We start from the raw sequence: 23,571 nt of genomic DNA, 5'->3' as shown, positions 1-23,571 counted from the left end.
CGCCCCAGGGAGGAGAGAGAGCGCCCCAGGGAGGAGAGAGAGAGCGCGCGCCCCAGGGAGGAGAGAGAGAAAGTGCCAGGGAGGCGAGAGAGCGCCAGGGAGGAGAGAGAGCGCCTAGAGGAAAGAGAGAGAGACTGGAGGAAAGAGACAGAGAGCGAGACAGAGAGCCTGGAGGAAAGAGACAGAGAGAGACATAGAGAGAGCGCCAGGGAGGAAAGAGAGAGGGAGAGTGTCAGCGAGAGATGGAGAGCGCCGGGGAAAAGAGAGAGTCTGGTCAGGCAGAGCCATAGAAGTGATGAGAGCGTGGCCCTATCAGACAGATGATTGGAGGAATGAGACGTCTCCATCTATCTCTCACCCCCGGTGCTGCAGGTTTTGTATTCCGTCCAGCCGGTCTTGTGATTTAGATGGCTGTGCCGCACTGTGCAGATGTCAGGATGTCCCCGCTCTTTCCTGGCTCTGCTTTACAGCTTCCTGTGTCTGATTGGACAACAGATGAGGAGCGGTGTCATCCCATCATCCAATGAGAAGGCTGGATGATGAGAGAGGTGATACTTGAGACCACAAAGCAGACACAGGAAATGGCGGTGTCACCCAGAGCTGGATTTATTTCTTTCCATAGAGAGCTTCTCTTCCCTATAATAAACCATTCAGTGACAGAACTAATTAGTTTAGCTCTTTTAACCAGAATTAAAAAAAAACATTCCCTGATGTTTACTATAACAACTGGCACATGTGTGTTGTTATAGTAAACATAAGGGAGAGCTCTGGAGTCACCAGAGCAACTACATTTTTTTTCATTTCCGGGTGTGTCACTGGGACAGGAAGTGAAGGAAATCTCACCATTGGGGACACAACAGCAATTCTGCAAAATCTTTCTGAGCCTTCACCAACATTCAGTAATACCATGTATTATTATGCTGATCCTTCCGCTTCAGCCCCAGATCACTGACCCCTCATTGGAGGCCCAGATTTGTCTCTGACAGGAAAAGTTCGGTACTACTAAGTGTGAGATTCTGGGAGCACAGAGAACTTTGAAGCCCTGCTACCCCGTCCTGACTCTATTCAGCCCCATTTCCGCCATTATTACCCCCTCTACAGAAGGGGAGGGGAGCTACTTGGAACTCACCAAGTTTACCGCCACCACCAGTCTACCGCTAACCGGCGCCGCCTGCTTCCCTCCCAGTGATGTCACGTGTCTCCTGGCAGCCCGCCGCTAGAGGCCGAGCTTCCCCCACTTCTATTGTCTCCGTTCTGTGACATTTTACCACGCTTACTATATCCGAGGTCTATTGGTCTCTGACAAAATGGCCGCCGGAAAAGGACACAATAGTATTGAATGTTCTTTATGAGAAAATGTCTCTGGTTTCACGGGGCGGCCATTTTTCTGTAGACTATATTATTTTGGGTCTAGGTAGAAGTTGGCAGAATCGTTCTAAAATCACAGCGTGGCTCATTGAAGAGAACCTGTCACGTGGCTTGGAAAGAAAGTCTTGGAGCAGGGATGGAATAAGACATAATGGGGTCCTACTCAAGCAGCAACCCCAAATAATCGTTTATAGGGATTGCAATGGGTGCTGTGAAGAAAAAATGTTTTTTTAATGACAAGAGTGACAGATATTTTATTGGACTGCTGTTAGTTTTGATGATGGCTCACATTCACCGTCATATTCCCATGATCCCATCCAACGTCCTAAAGTTCACCCCCCCGATCTTGTATTGGTGATTCTCCATGGGTGTCAGGTCTGGTGGGGATCAATATATGTGGGACAATCAGGTCTCATTCACCTAGAACCAATCTTTCACCATGATGAATCCTGGCATTGTCATCTTGGAATATGTTCATCATCGATGGAAAAACCTGATCCTTCCGAATATTCAGGGAGCCAACTGAGCTCATATTTGGGGGACATAATGTTGGTGAACCGAAACCTGACCAAGTGAAGGAACCCCAGATCATAACACTGCCCTCCATAAGCACCCCAGATTATTACACTGCCCCCACAGAGACCCCCATTTGTACCCTTCAATTATACTTTATTGGCATTAATCTATCCTTTGCATTTCATTTTCTAGTATCAGTAGATTTGCACCCATGGATACAGGGACTTCTATTGGAAGAGTGCACTTAGTGATCAAGTGATGCAAAGGTCCATTTGCCACCCCCACCCCTGTGCACCTGTCCTAAGCTCCTCCCACCCAGGGTACTTTTATGAAGGGGACAATGAGACATAATGAAAGGGGGGTGTATTGTATTTCAGTACCTCTGATGAGTCAAACCTACAGCTCTCCAATCAGCAGGGTGAAGGTGCATTTCTGAATGCAGAATTAGAGCTATGAAGCAAAAGAAGGGTGTCAGAGCTCTGCAGAGAGACCACTACTTCCACATAAAGCAGAATGACCCTATTCTGCAGCATGCTGGCACTGGACTGACCTTTCTACTCGAGCTGTTGCCGCTTTTAAATATAAACTTCTAAAACACTTTGTACACCTTTATTTAGATGGATCTGATTTCACTTGACTTCCTCGCAATAACATGGAATGTGGGGAAACGGTATTATAAGAATGGGAAGACAGTACACATTTACCTAAGGATGTATTGTTCCCTATTTTGTGTTGGAGAAAATTCCCTCCACTTCCTGTCTTTATGCCACCAGGACAGGAAAAGAGGGAAATCTCCGCAGTGGGGACGCAAACAACAACAACCTCCCTCATGCATCTTTAAAAACAAACAAAACGTTTTGCCCCTGGGGATTGGCTTTAGGAATAATAATTTCAACATTTGTACTGAATTTTTCTCTTATTGGACCAAATTAAGGCCTTTTTTTATATATATTTAAAATCCACACATACGTGAGGAAAACATACAGACTCCATGTATGCAGCTGGTGTCCTGGCCGGAATTTGAACCTGGGGCCTCTTAGCCACCACCACCTGCAAAACATTCACGTTTCCTCTTGTTATATCTCTTGCAAATACATAAGAATATCTGTTAATCCTGCCAAAAAGCCAAAGTGTGCTGAACTTCCTGTAGTAGGCTGACAACGCTGATCTGCTGCACTAAAATCCACCCTTCCCTCCATACTGTCTCTATAAAGAAGTGGGATTCTGTAGTCCAGCAGCAACAATGCTGAGATTTCAGTGCAGCAGAGCAAAGGCAGCGTTATCAGTTCACTGGATTTCTCTGGGTGTCATCGTCTTCCTCCCTTCACTACAAGTTACTGATCCAGTAACTTTCCAATGACACGTCTCTACACATAAACAATCCAACCTGGGTTATTAATGTTGTAGTATACAATGTGATATCAGAGTGTAATCCATCAACATTGAAATTCTCCCAGATTTCAAAAAAATAATATTAATATAAAAAAACAAAACAGTAAACTGAATACAAATACAATAAGCAATAGGAGTATTTATAGAATGTATGGGGATGGTCCCAATGTTGTGTAGCATGCAACCGAGAAATGTGTATTGTACAATTGCTGAGTACTGGAGAGCAATCTGTGATATTGTAGAAGCCATTTCAGGCTTGGAAAAGGATGACTGCTGGGATTGCTGGGCTGGAAAACTGCACAGTACACAAAAATGTCCCCACTCTCACAGATACTTTAAGAAAGATCTACTTATCCTGGCACCTCGCTGGTCACTAGCACCAGTCTTTAGGATTTGCAGGACTGAAAGGTGCACTGCCGCCCCCTTTAATTCTCTATGGGGCTGCAGCCAGTAGAAGGTGCATGTAGTGTCCCCCCCGAGGCATTGGTTTACTGGCATGAAGATGAAGTAACCGTACCATAACCTCACCCCCAGTCTTGGAAAATGTACTTTGAATTTAAACTGTATCATATTGATGATTCTCTTCGCAACATCGACACCTTGTCCATAGGGCCACTGACCCTAAAGGGGCTGTTCACCTGTGTCTGATATTTCACTTTTGAGTAGATTTTGAACCACACGCCAACTTTTGGCATTTTTGCTAGTAACCTTTCAATACCTAAATTCCCTATTCTGTAGAATATCTTTAGCTATTAAGATGGTCTTCCCTTGAGGCAGGGCTTGTTTTGCATTCCAGAAATACTAAACAAGGACATTGGGACTTGGTTGTAACGTCTTGTTACTGTGGGCCTCCAGAGAAGCCAATGGGTGGCTAAAGATTGGGACATTTTAACGCTGCCCCCACAGGTACTCCAGATTTGGACATCTTTATTTCTCTATGGGGCTGCAGCCGGTAGAAGGTACATGTAGTGTCTCCTCACCTTGGTCATCCAGAGAAGACAATGGGTGGCTGAAGATCTTGGCATCTTACTACCATGGTCCTCTAGAGAAGTCAATGGGTGGATGAAGATCAGGACATATTTCTACCATGGCCCTCTAAAGAAGCCAATGAGTGACCTAAGGTCAGGGCATCTTGCTACCGTGGTCCTCTAAAGAAGCCAAAGGATGGGTGAAGATTGGGACATCTTACTACGATGATCCTCTAAAGAAGCCAATAGGTGGCTTAAGGTCAGGGCATCCTACCACCATGGTCCTCTAAATCAGAGGTCCCCAACCCGGCCGTCTGCCAGGTGGGACACGGCTTTGGCCGGTGCACCCATCAGCAGGGTCAGGAGAAGGACCCCGCTTTCATGTCTTAGGGAACCCTTTCTATAATTACTATATCTACAGCTCACAGTACATTAGCGTGGTGGTCAGTAGGAAGAATGCCTCTTACATTGCTGGGCATTGAGAAGAATGTCACCCTTACAGATAGCCAAAAAGATCATTAAGGTCAGTAGTAACTGACCTGAGAGCCACAAAGTGCTTATTGTTCAAGGACCCCCCAGCAACTTCTGGATGAGCCCTGGTAGAGAAACACTGATCTAGACTCGGTAGACATATCCAATGGTAAAGCTTTTGTTAGTAATTCATTCTTGTAGACTCCATGAAGGATATATGTAACTTTGTAGGATTACTTGTGACTCTGTAGACACATTCAAGAATGTAGTCCTTGTGATGAATATTCCTCTTCTTTTCTCTCTTTTTTCACCCTTGTTTTGTTCCATTGATCAGACCATTCATCAAATATTGTTTCTCGATCAAGAGGATTGCATATTGAACTATCTCTTGTCCTTTTCCTAGGCTTACTTCTTGCAAAGTTTCAGGTTTGGTATCCACTTTGCTTTTCCTAATTGTGATTTTGCCATCCTTTGGTGATGAATGTTGGTTACCCAACTGATCCCGAAGAACAATCTACTGTACTGAGAGAAGTTTTTGAGACATGATTAGTTATATCTAAAAAAGTGATGAAAAGATACCCAAGCCATGTCCTCTTCATCTCTTCCCATTTCTCATGTGGAAGCTGGAGGCCTCACAACTTTTGATGCTGCCTCACGTATCTTCCCAAAGCCATGATCTAAGTAAAAACCTATTCCAATGGGTGCACTAGGTAATTCATTCTGCCCTATAGTTTTTTGACTTTTGACATTCATTGTGTTCAAATGCAACAGTCCTTTCTATTATCTTTCACACGGACTTTCTCTTGTCCAAAACCGTGTCCTCTTCTTCGACTTCGTGCACTATTTCAGACTCATCTTCTTCTTGTATCCACTGGTCGATACTTGGAAAAATATATTTCTCTTCGTACCTGTGGAAAGAAGATTTTGAAAATATCTGCAGTGCAATAATGTCACACAGTCCTTTGATTTTTGAAAAACTCGAACCGGTCAGCACCAGCAGTGTTGCCAGCAAAACATTTCCAGCGCCGACACCGTTCACACGAGGTTGACTTTCCCAAAGCTTGAAATTGTGGCCTCTACAGCAAGTGGCGTAGACCACTAGTAAAGAGCCCACCGTCTGCTTATGGTATTGTTTTATCCTTTCAGAACAATATTTTTGTTGGCATCTCATGTTAAGCAGGAGGACATCCAGGCAAGATTCGAACACAACGTACTTCTTTTCTTTGGCATATTTTTCATCCAGTGACAAGGGCGGTGTAGACGATGTTGCGTCCTCTTCATCAGATGAAGAGTTTGATGGGTCAGACATATTAGCATCTTCATCATTTTTCCTTCTTTTTGGTTTTGTTGCATCAGAAACATCATCGTCTGAATTCTCATTTAGCACACTTATACTTTTCTTGCATGGCTCTTTTACTCTAGTTTTATCTCCTTCCATATTTTCAATTGGATGCTCACTAAAGGATGGCACAACATTCGCCTTTTCCAATGAACCACCATTTCCAATCACGTCTTTTTTATTCTCAGTGAAATAATCTTCTCTTTTTTGATTAGGTTTTATAAGCAAGGGTGGCATATCATTGCTGGACTTTTCCTTATATGAGTCTGTGTCGCTCAAACCCAGAACACCATTTTCGTTCTGGAAATTCTCCTGCTTTACCCGATCTGCAACTATTTCCCAATCTTCCACAGTTACTATTTCAAAGGGGGACTCATCACTGCTGACCATTTCTTCATCTTGAGTTGAAGGTTCTACGTGTGATTTTGTGTCCTTGGAACTTAAAAAGCCATTTTCATTATGGTTCCTCTCTTGCTGCAATTGAAAATCGGTCCTTTTCCATTTCTTCACTGGGATTATATTTTGACATGGTGGCACCTTGATGGCTGTTGCTGTTTCTGCTGTGGACAGTCCTTGCTCCAAAGTCTGAGTATTTCCAGTATCCATACCAAGGTTTTGTTGGCCAGCCAGTCTAATGTATGGATCCACAGATACAGGAATGAGGAAATCGGATGCTTCGGTTTGAGTGCTTGAGTTGACAAGCCTCGACTTGAGAAGCATGTGACATTTGCAGTTGCATTTTGCTTTTACAGGCCGACCATCTGCAGACATGGCCAGGCTCTGTTCTGTCTGTGCTCTTTTAGTGATCTTGTGCAATATTGGTGGATGAGCAAAATCCAGTACTGATATTTCTGGGAATTTACTTGGCATGGCATCCACTTTAAGGACTCGCTTTGACCCTTTGAAGATATAGGAGTCCTGCGTAAAGTGTGCCGAGCACATTCTGAACTTATCTGACCGTTTGTCTTCAAGGATCTCTGAAGAGACAAGCTCCAGGTTCTCCTCCTGCATCCCTGCTAAGCGTAGCCAGTCTTGGATTAGCATTATGTTCTTGGGAAACGGGTGAAGAACAATCTGAGGGTAAATGAACTTTTTCCCAGTTCGATGAGGGCATTTTCTCACTACGCATTTTGGCATTTCTAAAAGAAAAGAAAGAAGACATTACTCTTATTAGATAACTGTTTGAAAAAAAATGCTTTGGCTTGGGGTAAATCAAAAGTGGGTGGGTGGTGGCACCAGGGCAAAAGCAGCAACTCCATTGACAAATTGAATCCGGCAGAGGGGGTACTCCGAGAAGGAGCCAAATCGAGGCAATGCAGCAGCAATCAGAGCTTGAATAACTTCATACCACTTACTTATTTAGGGCTGATTTCCTGAGCTCTGTATTTATTAATACATAATAATATTATTTTTAATGCAAGGTGCATTAGTGCCTGACTTTGTGCTGCTGTCGGCTTCCTACAATCCCCTGTACAGCAACACTTAGGCAGGGAGATGGTAAGGAAGCACAAGGAGCTACTCAATTTAGCAGCAGTGATCTTGTGTTAACAGTAAAGAAGCTGGTAACAAAAGAAGACAAAACAGACCGATGAGCTTATCAATCTGCTACTTCTTCCTTCATTGTCCAGTCAGGGTGAAGTACAACACCCATACATGTTACAGACAGCAGAAGAAAAGTCGGGTCCCCTGCTTTGTAAAACCGTTGCACAATGATTGTTAAACCAAATGCTGGAATCTTCATTGTGCCAAAGAGCAGCTTATGTACGGCCGACCTAATGAAAGTGACAATTGTACAGATAGCCAGGCTATGTACACAAGTCAGGTGATGGTCACTCAAGATGAAGGCTCATGTTCGTCTCGGGCAAGAATCAGACATAAGTACAGCAATTGCCCGAAGTCGTTAATGGATCTGTTAGGATGATGGGGAACAACCACTATACAAGTCAATGGAGGAAAGCACAGCGGGGTGCTGCTTGCTCATTCTCCCTCCTCGCTTGCTATGTGTGTGCAGCACTCGTTCGTTCATCTGTCACTCTGTCTTTGGAAATGATCTTTGTGTGTATGATGTGTGTACGCAGCCTTACACTATGACGCACATCAGATGACTGTTATCCAAGATGGCGAAAATCTAGCATGAGTACAGCAGTCCCTCATCATCAATCATCGATCCATCCTGGCAGGTCAATGAATGACCAGAAGGGGACAACTGGTGTACTTAGGAGGAAAGCACAGAGGGGTGAAACTCACTCGTCCTCCCTTGAACAGAATGGGTCTGTGTATACTGCGCTCATTTGTTCTCCTATTGCCGAAAACCAACACGACTGATAGTTTCCAGTGACATTGATCGAACCTCTGTACATAGCGCTACATCCATTCACAAGAAACTAACCTGCTGCTGATGTTGTGGTCGTTCCCCAGAAAAAGGACAAACGATTCCTAAGCGTCAGAGATCACCTATAAAACGAAAAGAGGAAACAATGTGTATTATTGATCCTGTAATATTAATTTGGGGTTTATATGAACATTTTTTAAAACACCTGAAATTTTGCATGCTGAGATACTTACTGTATATTATATTGATTTTTTAACTAGACATTTATCTGACATTCATTCAAAGGATAGCAGATAAACTGCATTTTTTTTTCAACTGTCCCATCTGCTTATATGCAAACGGATTTTTTGCATGTGAACAGTTGTCGGGAGGAAAAATGGTGATGGTTAGACAGAGGGACAAAGGGAAGGGGAGAGAAGGGAAATGGAGAATCATTACGAATTAAGGATCTATCACTGATGCTAGTTCCATGGCTGTGTCAGCAAATGGAGAGACCCAGAGAAGGACAGAAATTCTTATACAACACTGAAGTGCAATGTAATGTGACAGCAAGATAATCAGCATCGTAATGCATCAGCAATGGCAGCCTACCGGTTTGCCCAATGACAGGTTCCCTTTAACACTTAAAATCTATTATTACTGTTATTATTATTAAACAGGATTTATATAGCACCAACATATTACGCAGCGCTGTACAATAAATCTAAGTATACAAATATATATTGCATCTTCCCAGTCCTTGGATGCGGTGACTGCAACAGTTTTCTCTTTTTGGTGGTCCGGTCAGTTTCTCACTTTCTGCCCTAGGTGATAACATGTTCTGTTATGGTTGCTGACCACGGCTCTGGATCTGTGTTTTTTAACCTTTTTTAAGCCACGGCACATTTTTCACATTAAAAATTTCCTGTGGCACACCACAAACCAAAAATGATACAAAATGACCTTCTGTTGCTTAATACAGTATATATAATGACAATATAGTATTCTCAATTTATTTATACTCACCTGTTTAGAAGAGTTGGATCAGGGGTGCTAACATTTTTTTGGCTTGCAAGCTAAAATGACTAATTCAAAATGATCTACCAACAATAAAAATGCTAAACACATATTTATATATATACCGAGTATACTTTATATTTAAAATATATATTGTTTACCTTGCAGCATGAACATGTATGGCAAAATACAATTCTTTCTTTATTTTTCTTTTACTTTAGTTCTGCTTTAAAATGATCCTTTTGCAGATTAAAGTTCACTTTAAATATTCAAAACAAATGAACATGTGCAAACTTCTGGCTCAAATAGTTTTATGTGTTATTAGCCCAATCACTCCACTAGCTGTGCATAAGTTTAACACAGGGCTTTAAAGAAACAAACCTGGAGACTCCCACATTTAATTCAGCAAAAATACACCTGCCACATCCAGAAATTACCAAATAATAGAAAAGAAAAGGTGAGACATTAAGTGTGATATATATACACACATAATTCTATGTTGCCGAGTAACTTGCAGTTGTAAAATTCAACAATACCAATAACATTGAAAATTCTTTAATATAAAAATTAAAAACAAACGATAACACAACAAAAGATGCAAACCACATTTGCATGAATTATCCTCATGAATTAGCATCACATAAAAATGTAAAGTCTGCATGACACAAAAAAAAAAAAAAAAAAAAGCTAAGGTGAAATATGACTCACCCAATGAGAGAGCAGCCTCTATATTCCTTTGTCACACTACCGGTCCTGTGCTACCACAAGCCAGGAACTATGGCAACCCTTGCTGACATGAGTGAGCAGACAACCGTAGCCATGGTGATCCACCCCTGGATAATTTCCCACGGTACACCTGTGCCGTGGCACAGTGGTTGAAAATCACTGCTCTAGAATACGGTTGCCTCAGCAAAGTGCTTGATAGTCCTGTGTGAATATCTAGCTCTTCTGGGCAAGGTCCTCTCCTCCTGTGTCACTGTCTGTCATTTGCAACCCCTATTTAATGTACAGCGCTGCGTAATATGTTGGCGCTATATAATTCCTGTTTATTATTATTAATAATAATAATAATAATAATAATAATGTATTTATGGACGAGTAGAGTTTATTAGTCACTTTAAAACACCATCTGATCATTGCATTTAAACAAAGCACTGCTTGATAGCAGCCTTTGTGCATCATCTGCTGCAGAATGGGCAGAGATGCATGTTTGCAGCATGCAATATATATGATGGCATACAAACACAGGCAGCTTGTGTGTACTTACAGTTGGTGGGTGAGCTCTGCACCCTGCAGGTAGCCAGGGATTCTGTAGTCTGGGGGATATCAGTGTTGTGTGTGACTCCTTCCTGTGTACCCAGGTCATGGTGGATATCATTACATGTCACTTCCTACACTCCCTCCCTGCACAGACAACTGCACTCCCTCTGCTGACAACTCCAAACTGGGAACCAAATACCAATATTTGTTTTTGGTTGGTTTGGTGAGCAGATCTGCTGCCAATTTTGCACTTGACTGACCCATCCGATCTGTAATTAAAGTGACAAAACACTGCAACACAATATTCCATCCTTTTAGGATCCACAATAATTGCAAATCCCATTAGATTTGAAACCATTGTTCATACGCACAGCATGACTAGCGTACTTTTGATCAGTATTTACCAATATGTCTCGTTTATTCATGTCTGATCAAAGATGCATTTTGCACTACAAGTCATGGTATTATTATTATTATTATTACTACTACACAGTATTTATATGGCGCCGACATATTACACAGCGCTGTACAAAGTCCATAGTCATGTCACTAGCTCTCCCTCAAAGGGTTATTGTAATTGTGATGCAAGTGCTGTAGTGCAAAACACGTCCGTGCATTGTTCTGGGGACAATTATAGGAGGATTTTCATAATGTGGTTTTAACTCTATTCTACCCATAAAAATTTGAATTTTCTGCAATAATTTGTTTTGTTTAGTTTTTGTAGGCTGATCTGTATGCCATACTCTACCTTGCAGATGATGTCATGGCTGCACTGTAAACAATGCATAACCAGCGGCTGCATCATCAGGTTGGGGTTTGAACCCTACAGTCCAGTATTGCAGAGCAGAGGTCCAGTATGGCACCAGTGGTGAGCGATGGAGCAAGGTGAATATCTCTGTGTACTGTGGACTATTATTATTATTAATAAACAGGATTTATATAGCGCCAACATATTACGCAGCGCTGTACATTAAATAGGTATTGCAAATGACAGACTAATACAGACAGTGATACAGGAGGAGAGGACCCTGTCCCGAAGAGCTTACAATCTAGTATGTGGGGGAATGTACACACAATAGGAGGGGAGGTATATAGTGCTGGGGAGTAGTGATGGTTTCAAAAGACAGAAGAAGCCGGGTAGGCAAGTTTGAAAAAATAGGTTTTGAGCGCTCTTTTAAATGAGCAGAAAGTAGGAGCAAGCCGAATAGGACGAGGAAGACCATTCCAGAGAGTTGGAGCAGCTCTAGAGAAGTCTTGTATCTGTGCGTGTGATGAGGTTATTTACTATATGATTCTTTTGCAAATTTGGGCCTTAAGGACCATTAATTTCAAAGAAAAATCCTCTACCATTTCATATAATGTTAAAAATATCATGATAGGAACACTTTAAGCACATTCCGGTATTTTGACAGCCCTTTTTTTCAGAATGGGTTGCTGTAGGGCCCATGCACATATGCAATGCTGAAAAATGGCGGTGATGTGCATTCCCTCAGGCTGATGGTATTGCCCATGCCATGCCTTGGTGTGATTTGATGATATTTATTATTATTAATAATAATAATAATAATAATAATATTAAACAGGATTTATTTTTTGCCTAGATATTATGCAGCACTGTACACAGGATACAGACAGTGACACACAAGGAGGAGAGGACCCTGCCCAGAAGAGCTTACAATCTGGAGAGTGGGTATTCTGGATACAAAGAGTTGCACAGCGGGGTAACATGTTATAGTTAGTGTGGGACACTGTGAAAAATAACACAGGTTTAATTTTTGGCCTGAATTAGGTCTGAATGCAGCACACGCGGTGCATCCATGGCTGCAGCACATAGATGTGAGTAGGCCCTAATGAATCCAAAGTAACACGTAACATTATGAGCATTAATCTAAATGCATGGACACACCATATAGATTCAAAAAGATCTGGAAAAGATATTGAAGGTGTTTACAGGAGCCTTGCACAGTAACCCATAGCAACCATTGCTATCCATTTTCTATAATCTGCCTAAAAGAAAACTGATTGGTTTCTTTAGGTTACTAGACATAGTGCAGCATTATTACTATTGATAGCCATCCAGCACTTGTGCTAAACAATAATAATTAAACTTTCTCAAACCTATGTGTCATTTATTTCTTTGGGGAGGGGGTTTACATAATGTGTCACATCAACCTTTAAAATCTTACTAAATGTGATTTAGTTATCTAAATGCAAAAAGAAAACACTTAAAAAGTAAATGACTTTTTTGTCATTTAAGACTTTTTTTTTAGCATTTTATTTTCAATAGAATCTCTAAAACTTCCATTTATTTTTGGGCTACACAAATATGGCCACTGCCTTATACTGAGGCTACAAAAAAATGGCCGTCGCCCTCACTCCCATCCGCTGGCACTGCTCTGGCGGACAGCTGTGTTTGTTTACATTTCAAACCATCACACGCTGACGGAGTGCGCGGGGAATTCTGGGATTGTAGTTCTCAAGTAGAAGAAAGCCTCTATCTTCCTAGGCAGTAGAACTACAATTCCCATGATCCATCTGGCGCTGGTCCTGGGTCGAGATGCTCCTATCCACAGTATCAGTCACATTGTGGTACATTCTGCTGCCGGGCTACAGAGGTATGGGGGGATTTCAGTGTCATGTCTGTCCTCTTTTTATTCTACAGGGATTTGGGGACCCCCCGAACTCCTAAGTGGCAACATATATAGAAAAGGGAAGTTTAAAAGTTATCCGTGTACTGGTTTCCTTAAAAATCATTTTACCTCACTTTGCTGTTCTATATTTGCATTATTGTATTGCATTCTCTCCTCAGACATCGCCAGCAGATATGGAGGTCCAGTTGATGGAATACATACGCCGCACGCTGACCCTGGACAGAAACAAAGATCTGATTATAGAGAAACTGCTGAACCTCACCCTGGAGATTATCCATCTGCTGACCAAAGAGGTGAGGGCCCAGGGTGCCGATGTGGGGGGGCAGTCACATGACCTCCTCTATAGAGGGACGTGTACATGGCTGGTGGAGGCAGAATGATGCAGCTAAAGGAAAGCAAGCCTTGCATTCATAATGCAATCCCACTGCCTTTGATGTGGAAAAAGTGTAGCCAAATGTGACATGCAAGTGCAACACAATGCAATTATGGCAAATGCAACATTACAAATAAATTCAATCCAAAATGTAAACGCTACTTTGCATGTTATTAACAGACCATGTCCAATGCAAAGCACCAACAAAGCCTCTGTATCATCGATTGTTTTGTGAATTATTAAAGATCAATATTTTATTATTTAGAAATAGGGTCCAATATGATAAAATAAACAAATGCTTCAACGCACAGCTCCTTTCTATAGCTGTACCTTGCAGTTCCTTTTAACCACTAGATGTCCTCAGTGAAGACTGATGGGTTTGGGCTCCTATTGACCTTCATTTCGGGGTAAAAGGGGCATCATTTTGTCTTTTGAGTACCCCATGTGTGATAGTAGTCCGAAGCTTTGTTGTCTTTTTTTCCTGCATTTGGTTTCATTGGTAAATAAAATCTGACCCCGCTAATGGTTGCTCTGTACTTATTCTGTGATAATTATGTAGGATTTTATTGTTGTGAGAAAGTCACATGATGAGCTTAAAGATGGCAGTGGCCCCTCGGTGCCGGACAGAGGAAGTAGAGCTGCGAGCCCCGTGGCGGAGACAACGACTCATTCCGGAAACGAGGATAGCGGCTGTGACCAAATGGACCTTCAAACCGGGATGACTTCTCAGGAGAAACCCCAAAAGGTGATTTTTTTTTTCTATTTGTATATTAAATAAATCTGTCATTAAACTTCAGTTTGCCGCAGACAGGAGGAAGAATTTGCTCAGTCAACATTGTAAGAGGAAAGGCTTCAGCAGGGGCTGATATGGACCACACAGTTATGCTAATTAAAGGCCTATGATGCAGATATTCTATATGGTGACTGGTTCTCTTTATTTCTACATTACAGGTTGCAATAAAGTCTGAGGTGGTTCCTGGCTTGTCCCTGCCAGAATGGGACCAATCAGCGGTACCTATAGATAAGGACATTGATATTCCGCAGCATCCCGGCTCCGTGGGTAAGAAGTTCATATAACACCAGGCATGTAACACATACACTGCACAGTTTAACAATCACTAGGTTTACTAAGCCTTGCTTCCTGTTCATCTCCTACAGGTGACAATAGTGAGAGGAAGATGACAGAAAGCTGTAGGAGCGCCCCCTATCCTCAAGAAGATATGATTGGAGATAATGGGATTACAACTCAGGATTATGAGGTACAGGACAGTCAGCGGATGTCTGGTATTCTGATTGGCTGTGTTTTCAGCCATTTGTTGTATTGGTTGTGGATTTCTATGACCAGAGTAGTGACGTCTCCTTCATTAAAGAGAAATTATAGTCTGTTTTCAGGTAACACTAGCCGTTATACTGGGCATTTTCACACTGTCTATACTGGGCATGTCTACACTGGCCTGGCCGCTCCGAGCCTGGGCCGGCCCCTCCCAATGTATACTGACCTTTTACAGCCTATATCAGCCACTTCAAACCTATACTGCGAGTGTCCGTGTGCACTGGCAATTTCCAGCCTGTTCTGGCCACTCGTATTCTATATGACCATTGCTTTCCCCATCCAGGGTCCCTTCAGAGGTTCAATGAGCTGCAGTTGCCTGTTCATCTGCAAAGTTTCAGGTGCCATAGTCTTGTGGCAGAGCCACCTGCATAACACAGTGATATTTTATTTGCCCAGGGTGGCATTCCGACCACCAAAGTAAGGGGGCAAAAATCTAACAGGCCCATTCACTATACACCAATGTAAATAAATGTAACCCTAAACTTTAACATTTTGGGATGCTGATGATTTAATACCTAATATTATTTTAGATTTACTGATGTAAAAATAATGTTTTCGCTTTTTTTCCCCTCCATGGCAGCAGTACTTGTACACAGAAGGTTACAATGTACAGATCAACTCTCAGCAGCTGAGGGTAAGTGTCTGTTTTATTTCATGGGTTTGCATTGTGTTTAATGGCCACCCCACCACCCATGGCTAAGGGCTCCCATCAGGGGGAATGGGTTACTTCTGTACTGGGCATGCATCAAAAGAGCTTACCTTGGTAATAGTCAGAGGAAGAGTAACATAATATATTGTTACAGGTCCAGGGGATGTACTGACAGACTGTATTGTATGTGTCATGTTGCCTAGAATTACACTGTAGTTTGAGGAGGGGTTGTTATGTATCCCATTCTGCAGCCATTGTGTTGTATTATCCAATCTGGTGTTCTATAGAGGTGTAGAATTGATGTTCTGTGTTCTGTATAGGAGGAAGCATGGATGTATCCACAGCTATGCAAGCAAGAAGAATCTGGTCACAGGACCCCAGGTGAGACTTATCACTATCCTAGGTTTCGCGATGTGTGCTTGTGACAATTCCATCCATCTTTTTGATCTAGTCAAGGGGTGGCTGTGGCCCGAGAAGTCTCACAATCTTTTTTTGTAAAATCTGTTTGCTAAATGCAGGACCTAAGAACTGGTGGTCCCTGACTTTTACAAGTAAGTATTGTTGCTCTTTGAACTACAGTATGCCTGACAGATACAGACAGTGGCACAGGAGGAGTAGAGGACCCTGCCCCGAAGAGCTTACAATTTAGGAGGTGGGGGAAGTAACACACAATAGGAGGGGAGGTGCTCTGAAGTCCTGTCCTATGGTGGCAACACTGCTCCCCTATAGATACAAAGTGATGGCTATGACGGGATGTTACTGCCCATATCATCCATTGCAAATTAAATCTTAAAATGCAAAAAACCACAACACCTAGGAACTTGTAGGCTGCTATAAAGGAAATATTTTTATTGGGTCTAGATACACTTTAACCTCTCAAATATCAAGGTAGCAGTGCAAACAAGTCCAACAAAAGGTTCAGGGGAGATGTCAGGAGTCTAGCCCAACCCAGGACCTGTCACTTCGGATTATGCTGTCTTATATATTACCTTGTCAGCCTCTGTGATAGTAAAAACGGCTAATAAAACACATTTAAATAAAATGTAAGGGAAAGCCCCTCCCTCTTTCATGTACACATGCGTATGGAGATGCATATGTAAACAACAATTTTTATTGTTGTTTACACATGCACAACATTATGCAACACATATTGGGTATGGCTACGCATGCCAAACTGAGGGTAATAATGACAGGGCATTGATTTAGGATCAATTCTAAACTGATGAGCTGTAAAGGTTTTTAGAGTCATGCCCTACCCCTCATGCCTCCCCATGGGCCAATAGGGTCTTCTGAAATCTATTACTGTTTCCATACACATAGCTCACAAGCTGATCTGTTATCACTGACACTGCTACCTCTTTCATACATTCCAGGTGGATGCAGTGAGAGGAATGTTGCAGAGGACTGTGAGAGCGCACCCTATACTCAGGAGTGTGCAGAGAATGAGAACAGGATAGTTATACAGGATTACCAGGTACAGCTATCCTTTCCTGGCTCATCTTATTGGAGATTATGTCCATTCCAAAGACATTTCATGATTAGCACAGTGTGTTCCTGTGTGACAGGTGGAGGCTGAAGATGGAACAATTCGGTGTAAAGAGGAAGCCAAACCAGATCACATCACAGCAGGTGAGGAGAGCAAATTGCAGAGCACAAATGTAATATCACAACTCCTGCTCAAATCATATTATTTGTAGTTAGTATCGAGGATGTTTAAGTTATATTTCAATATTTTTATTGAATTTTCACAAAAATAGGTACATGTATTTCAACAAAAAAACAAAACGAGATAAGACAAAATTATCAAAACTAGGGTCAGCATGGTACAAACATATTCTTGACGACCTCAATGTTCAAAGTGACAAGGAGAAAACCATATACAACAGTGGTTTGAACAATGAATAAACCAAAATTGCAACCCCATTATGGAAAAAAAAAAAGAAGAAAAGATAAAAGACAACGACAAACATGGAACAAGTAAACAACCGGGAGGGGGAGGGGAAGGAAGGAAGAGGAAGTCGCTCTAAACAGTAACACTAGTGTGTAATGACTCGTGTTAATGTCCAGAAAAAAAGAAAAAAAAATTTCATTACTTATTATTAAATGCGATCCAAGGTTCCCATATATCATCAAATTTATCCAACGTGTGTTGTAGCGTGTGAGTCAATCTATCGTTGACCATAATCCAGTTCAGTTTGTTATATAAAGGGTCCAAGGATATCAAAGGGTTATGGGACAGGGTCAGGGGTTAGAGCGGAATTTTATACAATGGGATAAGGTCAGGGTTTACAGGGTAATGTTAGGGTTTGAGATAAGGTCAGAAGTTTGTGGGGAAGGTTTTTGGAAAAGGATGAAGTTGAGATAGGTCTAGGGCTTCAAAGGTAAGGTTAGGGTTCAAAATAGGCTCGAGGGTTAGGGTTGGAAATGTGGTAGGGTCAGGGGTTAGAGGTTAGGGGTTGGAAATTGTGGTAGGGTCAGGGATGTAAATTGTGTCAGGGGCTACAGGTTGGGGTTGAAAACTGTGGGAGGGTCAGGGGTTAGAGGTTGGAAATTGTGGTAAGGTTGGAGGTTAGAGTTGGAAATTGTGGCAGGGTCAGGGGTTGAAAATTGTGGCAGGGGTTAGAGGTTGGAAATTATAGTAGAGTCAGAGGTTAGAGGTTAAGGTTGGGAGTTGTGGCAGGGTCTTTTAGTATAGATCAGGGGATAAGATCATGTCATGGGTTAGAGGGTAAGGTTAGAGGATAGCCCCCCTTTGGATGTTACATTAGGATGCACATAGAAAAAATGGGAGATTTGTGTATAAGGTCAGCATAACATTAAGAATAAATTACATTGACACAAATAGCACAATGACTACTTGTACTAGAGATCTGCTAGAGCATGGGAGGGAGGACACAGCTGTTTGAGTTTCAGGTGGTAGTTCAAGTAGTAAATTAAATAAAGTTGCTGTAAAATTGACTTCTGTAAAATAACAAAGATCTTCTGACTCAGTTTTATAAGCCAATAGAGATACAGCTACATTGCAAGGAACCCCTATCAACCTCTCCAGGAGCCCTGGTTGGGATGGCTGTAGTAGAATCACAATTTTAATGTTATTTGAAACAGGACAAATAATAAAAAAGTTTGCTCTTTTTCTAGAGTAACACAAGTTATTGCCAAACGGACAAGACCATACTGGAAATGTAAAAATGTATATGGTCCGTAGGGGGGGGCACAGGTTTAAGAGCTGAACTTATTACATTTTCACTTGTTGTCAAATCAGATTGTAGTGTGTGTATGTGTGGCCAGCTGTCTTGTGTATCCTATGATCTAAACAATTAAATCCTGTGACCTCTGTGTGTTTATCTCCAACAGTTCGATCAGAAGTTGAAGTGAAGTTGTATCACTGCATGGAATGCGATGAATGCTTCACCAACCACTCTGACTACTCCTCCCACCAGAGAGCTCACAGCACCAACCACCGCTTCTCCTGTTCCATCTGCCGGGTCTCTTTTAAGTCTCAGTCAACATTCCTCAGGCACCATGGCTGCCACCTGGAGAGACCATCCAGTCCCTCTGTGGCAGAGAGGAATTTTGTGGTCAGGTCCACCATTGTCCGATACTCCGGGGAAAAACCGTTCCAGTGTACGGAATGTGGCCGCTGCTTCGCCTTGAAGTCTACATTAGTCAAACATCAGCGAATTCACACAGGAGAGAGACCGTTTACTTGCCGGCAGTGCGGACGTTCCTTCTCTCAGAGCTGTAACCTCCTGCGCCATAAGAGACGCTGCGTGGCTGCCAAAATGGCTTCTAGTCTGAGTTAAAATTCACCTAGAAATGAAGATTCTGTTTTTTTGTGTACTCGGGGATGTGGCCTGACTTATCTTTTGTGGGTAAAGGCAATAAAAGAACGCAGGAACCTCAAGGAGAAGAAGGACTCTTCTTCAATAAGTAGAAATATCTCCATAGCAGTTACCAGAACAAGCGTCCCCATCCGAAAATCTCCCCTCTGTTCTTGTTCCTCCATTGGAGGATCCCCCCGCCCCCTGTTCTTGTTCCTCTATTGGAGGATCCTCCCCCCCCTGTTCTTGTTCCTCCATTGGAGGATCCCCCCGCCCTCTGTTCTTGTTCCTCCATTGGAGGATCCTCCCCCCACCTCTGTTCTTGTTCCTCCATTGGAGGATCCTTCCCCCTCTGTTCTTGTTTGTTTTTCCATTGGAAGATCCTCCCCCCTCTGTTCCTGTTTTTCCATTGGAAGATCCTCCCCCCTCTGTTCTTGTTCCTCCGTTGGAGGATCCTCCGCCCTCTGTTCTTGTTCCTCCGTTGGAGGATCCTCCCCCCTCTGTTCTTGTTCCTCCATTGGAAGACCCCCCCCCCCGTCCCCTTTTTTTTTGTTTTTCGATTGGAAGATCTTTCCTTTCTGTTCTTGTTTTTTCATTGGGAGATTGGTACTAGTAGTAAACATGAGAACATTTCCCTCACTTTGGAGAGATTTGATCTTGCTTCCTGTTGCATCTCTGGGTCATGAAGTGAAAACCTGACATGGGGATATATCTAAAATTGATAAAGTTTTGTCTCTCAATACAGAGAACTTGCCATGGAGGCTGCTGAAACACAAGAGGCAGTGAGAATCCCCTGCCAGAGGTCAATACAAGCCTGACAGGGCATTCTGGGGGCCTTCATGTGTTCCTGCTTATGCCTACAGGGATCATAAATGTGAAGCTGGCGGTTGGAATAAGGTTAGGTATCTGCATCAGGCCCTGCCATGTCCTTTCTCTTTAAAGCTGAACTCCAGGTTAAGTAGCAGTGTATATATCTTCTTCTCACCAGGTATCAGAGAGACACTAAGATGATCACATCTCTGTGCTGCTTTTCCTGTCCAATCACAGACAGGGGGCGGGTCCGTGACAGTCTGTGCATATGTGGGTTGAGCAATATTGGCTGTCATTCAAACTTAAAGAATGAGGTCATCTAGTGGTGGAAAAGAAGTACTGCAGCATCTTTATGTTTAAATGGAGATCAAAGTAGGTAATCTGTGTGAACAAGGAGACCTAGATTTAAACAAGCAGTGTGGTACCAACAGCAAAAAGTGCAAATCCTGCCCTCCATTTTTTTGTGAAGTGTTTTTAATTTATTGTTTAATGGTTAAGACTGGGGGGGGGGTTATCTTTTTATTGACGTTGTAATGTTGTTTCCATGAAATATGTTTTAATAAAGATATTGATTTTTTTATATAGAATAGCCCTTTAACTGGTCAGTTAGAACTTTTTTATATGTGTGAATATAAAACTCTGGGGTCCCCCAGCCAGTGCAGTCCAGTATTAGGTCCTAAAAATGCTCACCACCTATTTCCTGTGATCACTGTAGGTGCATGTATCTTGGCATATATTGTTTCTCCCACTTTGGATGCTTTATCTGATTGACCTCCTATCAGCTAAATGGGAGGAACTAGCTGCAGTGCAGTGTGCAAGCAGGCCTGTCCTATAAAACATATCCTGCCCCCCTTCCCCTATTCCCACTTTGCTTCTTACATTGAAAATTCACTTATCAATCTGATTCCTTTCATGTTTATAAATTACAATGCTCCCCAATCACCTGAGACCCCACAAGCAGACAGTCAATGGTCCATCACCAAGGGCTGCTGGCATCTATGTATAATAAGGACCAATAGGATGAGACCATAGCGGATGCTGGCATATATGTATAATAAGGACCAAAAGATGAGACCATAGAGGATGTTGGCATCTCTGTATAATGAGGACCAATGGGATGGGACTATAGCCGATGCTGGCGTCTACATAAATTAAGGTCCAATGGGATGAGACCATAGCTGATGCTGGCATCTGTGTATAACAAGGACAAATAGGATGAGACCATAGAGGATGCGGGTGTCTACATATAATAAGAACCAATTGGATGAGACCATAGAGCAGGGGTCAAACTCAAATACAAAGAGGGCCAAAATTAAAAACTTAGACAAAGTCGTGGGCCAACCTTAAAATTTATTGAAAAAATGAGAGGAAATGTTTCCTTCCTATTAGATATAAACCCTTTTCATACGGAAACAAAGAGGTTTTGCTTCACATTCAATCTGGAACAAACCTATAATAGAGGCATACATTTTTTTTTTAATTTTATTTAAGAAAAAAATCTTATGCCTTTCTCTATTTGTAGCCTTCTGAGTTAAATTTCAATGGTAACCTTTTTGCACAGGCTAACAATAATAACAATATTCTTCTATGAAAATCCAACCATTCAAACCATGCCTTGGAGTAGTGCTGGAAATGCCAGACACGGCCAATGCGGAGATAAATCCTATGAGTGGCCCGCTGCTGGGACTCCTTCATTGAAATAGCGCTGCTACTAAAGTTCCTGGCATATTTGCATCTATAAAACAGTCCAATCCGGGGCCACGCATAGGCAGAGAGCCCGCTGGTCTATAGACGTGAGTGATGCCGGGAATCGTAGTAGTGGCGGGCCAGCTGCCGCTCATATTTAGGATTCCTTTGGGGGCCAAATAAAAAGACGTTGGGGGCCATATTTGGTATGCTGGCATCTAGGTATGATAAGGACCAATGGGATGAGACCATAGCCGATGCTGGCATCTACGTATATTAAGGACCAATGGGATGAGACCATAGCCGATGCTGGCATCTACGTATTGCTGGCATCTACGTATAATAAGGATCAATGGGATGAGAACATAGACGAGGATATAAAAACCTCACCAACCCGCAGATGTATTCCAAGGTCATTTAATGAATTCTGTATATACAAAACAGAGCAGAATCTGTGCTGTCCTGTGTTTCCTCCAGATTCAGCTCCTAAATAAAATATAGAGCTCTCAGTCTGTAGAAAAATCTTGCGATCTCCGCTAGGAGTTTTTGGCAGGTTCGAATCCTTTAGATTGCAGGTCGGCTTTGTACTTCAGATAATCTCGTCTCTTATCAAAGTATTTAACCTGATAGAGAAAGAAATATGTGTCAGCAAATATTTCCTCTGGATACAGATCCCGGGACAAATACAAGTGCAGTGTTCTTCCCGGCCCCTTCTAGCTGGGCGCACCACAAGGCACTTTTTAGTGACCACCTGGCTGTTTTTGGGTGGGTACTGAAAAGTTGGGTGACAATACAGAGGCTGCCACCCAGCTAAAAGTTACTAGGGGAGAACATTGAAAGTGGTGCAAATTTGCATCAGACCACCCAACCAATTAGTAATTTAGTAACTTAGGAAGGGTTCCCTGAAGACCTGAAAGTTATTTTAAGGGTCCCTCATGCTGCTTTAAACTAATATTTTTTCCTGTTAAGAGCTCCCTCCTGTGGTGGTATTAGGAGCTGCACAGATAGATACAATCAGATCCTACAGATAGAAAAGGGAACTCACTGACTTCTTCACATAAAGCACTGAGTTTAGAATAATTTGCTGAAAGTCAATTGACCATTTATTGGCATCAAGACTGACTTTTCCATGGTCACAAAACATAAAACCTTTTCCACCATTGCAGCATTAGTTATTGTATATGATCACTTATAATTTAGGGGAAATTGTCTGCTAGGATCTGATTGGCTGCTGCAGGTGTCTCCAAGCAATGTGTGATAATACAGGGGCAGATCTGATGACATCAGCAGACCGCTGTGATCATGTGACCTACCCAGGTCTGCGGGCAGTTGTCCTCGAAGCCTTTCCTGATTTGCTGGCACTTATCCTTGTCATCTTTACTATCATCCAGGCACTGCCAGTACCGGTCCCGGGAGTCCCAGCATGCTTTTCTCTGCTGAGCGGAGGGCGCGGACATCTTCTTCCTGCAAATATCAGAGAAAGGATTGGAAATTATCTGCGTCATACATTAAAGAGGACCTGTATGTGTCAGCCTGCAGCTCAGCATTTCTAGGATGGAAACTCCTTTGCTGTCCAAGGACCCCAAACCAATCAGAGGAAGCCAAA

At 42.4% G+C, this 23,571-nt stretch overlaps 4 protein-coding genes and 1 long non-coding RNA gene across 5 annotated transcripts in view; 2 read left to right on the top strand and 3 right to left on the bottom strand.

The window, feature by feature from the left end:
• Positions 1 to 1,223, bottom strand: part of LOC140323812 (uncharacterized) — a 9,022-nt gene extending 7,799 nt beyond the window's left edge. Inside the window, exon 1 of the mRNA XM_072401187.1 lies at positions 1,130 to 1,223. The gene's annotated coding sequence lies outside the window, so the exon portion shown is untranslated. The remainder of the gene's footprint in view (positions 1 to 1,129) is intronic.
• Positions 1,224 to 3,400: 2,177 nt separating this feature from the next.
• LOC140323804 (uncharacterized) lies at positions 3,401 to 10,745 on the bottom strand. Its single transcript, XM_072401176.1, has 3 exons — positions 10,650 to 10,745; positions 8,444 to 8,508; positions 3,401 to 7,193 (listed from the first exon to the last, which is right to left on the bottom strand). Exon 3 carries the CDS (start codon positions 7,189 to 7,191, stop codon positions 5,503 to 5,505), a length of 1,689 nt encoding a protein of 562 aa, XP_072257277.1. The 5' UTR covers positions 7,192 to 7,193; positions 8,444 to 8,508; positions 10,650 to 10,745; the 3' UTR covers positions 3,401 to 5,502.
• A 69-nt stretch (positions 10,746 to 10,814) lies between these two features.
• Positions 10,815 to 12,348, top strand: LOC140341365 (uncharacterized). Its single transcript, XR_011922864.1, has 3 exons — positions 10,815 to 10,865; positions 11,398 to 11,527; positions 12,244 to 12,348. It is a non-coding gene; the product is annotated as an uncharacterized lncRNA (long non-coding RNA).
• An 856-nt stretch (positions 12,349 to 13,204) lies between these two features.
• Positions 13,205 to 19,469, top strand: LOC140323779 (uncharacterized). The gene is made up of 10 exons (XM_072401144.1): positions 13,205 to 13,257; positions 13,452 to 13,586; positions 14,226 to 14,411; positions 14,618 to 14,726; positions 14,825 to 14,925; positions 15,580 to 15,633; positions 15,969 to 16,029; positions 17,022 to 17,122; positions 17,214 to 17,277; positions 19,003 to 19,469. The coding sequence occupies exons 2-10, from the start codon at positions 13,467 to 13,469 to the stop codon at positions 19,449 to 19,451; spliced, it is 1,245 nt and encodes a 414-aa protein (XP_072257245.1). The 5' UTR covers positions 13,205 to 13,257; positions 13,452 to 13,466; the 3' UTR covers positions 19,452 to 19,469.
• Positions 19,470 to 22,366: 2,897 nt separating this feature from the next.
• The window catches only part of COA6 (cytochrome c oxidase assembly factor 6), a 1,998-nt gene continuing 793 nt past the window's right edge, over positions 22,367 to 23,571 (bottom strand). The window contains exons 2-3 of the mRNA XM_072401163.1: positions 23,279 to 23,429; positions 22,367 to 22,588 (exon numbers count right to left, since the gene is read on the bottom strand). Coding sequence (XP_072257264.1) covers positions 22,502 to 22,588; positions 23,279 to 23,429 — 238 coding nt within the window. The 3' untranslated portion in view covers positions 22,367 to 22,501. The remainder of the gene's footprint in view (positions 22,589 to 23,278; positions 23,430 to 23,571) is intronic.

Source organism: Pyxicephalus adspersus, chromosome 1 (genome assembly GCF_032062135.1).
Source record: "Pyxicephalus adspersus chromosome 1, UCB_Pads_2.0, whole genome shotgun sequence".
NCBI classification, from domain to species: Eukaryota; Metazoa; Chordata; class Amphibia; order Anura; family Pyxicephalidae; genus Pyxicephalus; species Pyxicephalus adspersus.
This window is presented reverse-complemented; position numbering and strand designations above follow the sequence as displayed.

Bases quoted from the DNA above. Each gene is read 5' to 3' on its own strand.
- LOC140323804 (XM_072401176.1), bottom strand. From the start codon at position 7,191: ATGCCAAAATGCGTAGTGAGAAAATGCCCTCATCGAACTGGGAAAAAG.
- LOC140323779 (XM_072401144.1), top strand. From the start codon at position 13,467: ATGGAGGTCCAGTTGATGGAATACATACGCCGCACGCTGACCCTGGAC. The intron at 14,727-14,824 runs GTAAGAAGTTCA...CATCTCCTACAG, and splicing joins GCAGCATCCCGGCTCCGTGG to GTGACAATAGTGAGAGGAAG. The intron at 15,634-15,968 runs GTAAGTGTCTGT...TGTTCTGTATAG, and splicing joins TCAACTCTCAGCAGCTGAGG to GAGGAAGCATGGATGTATCC.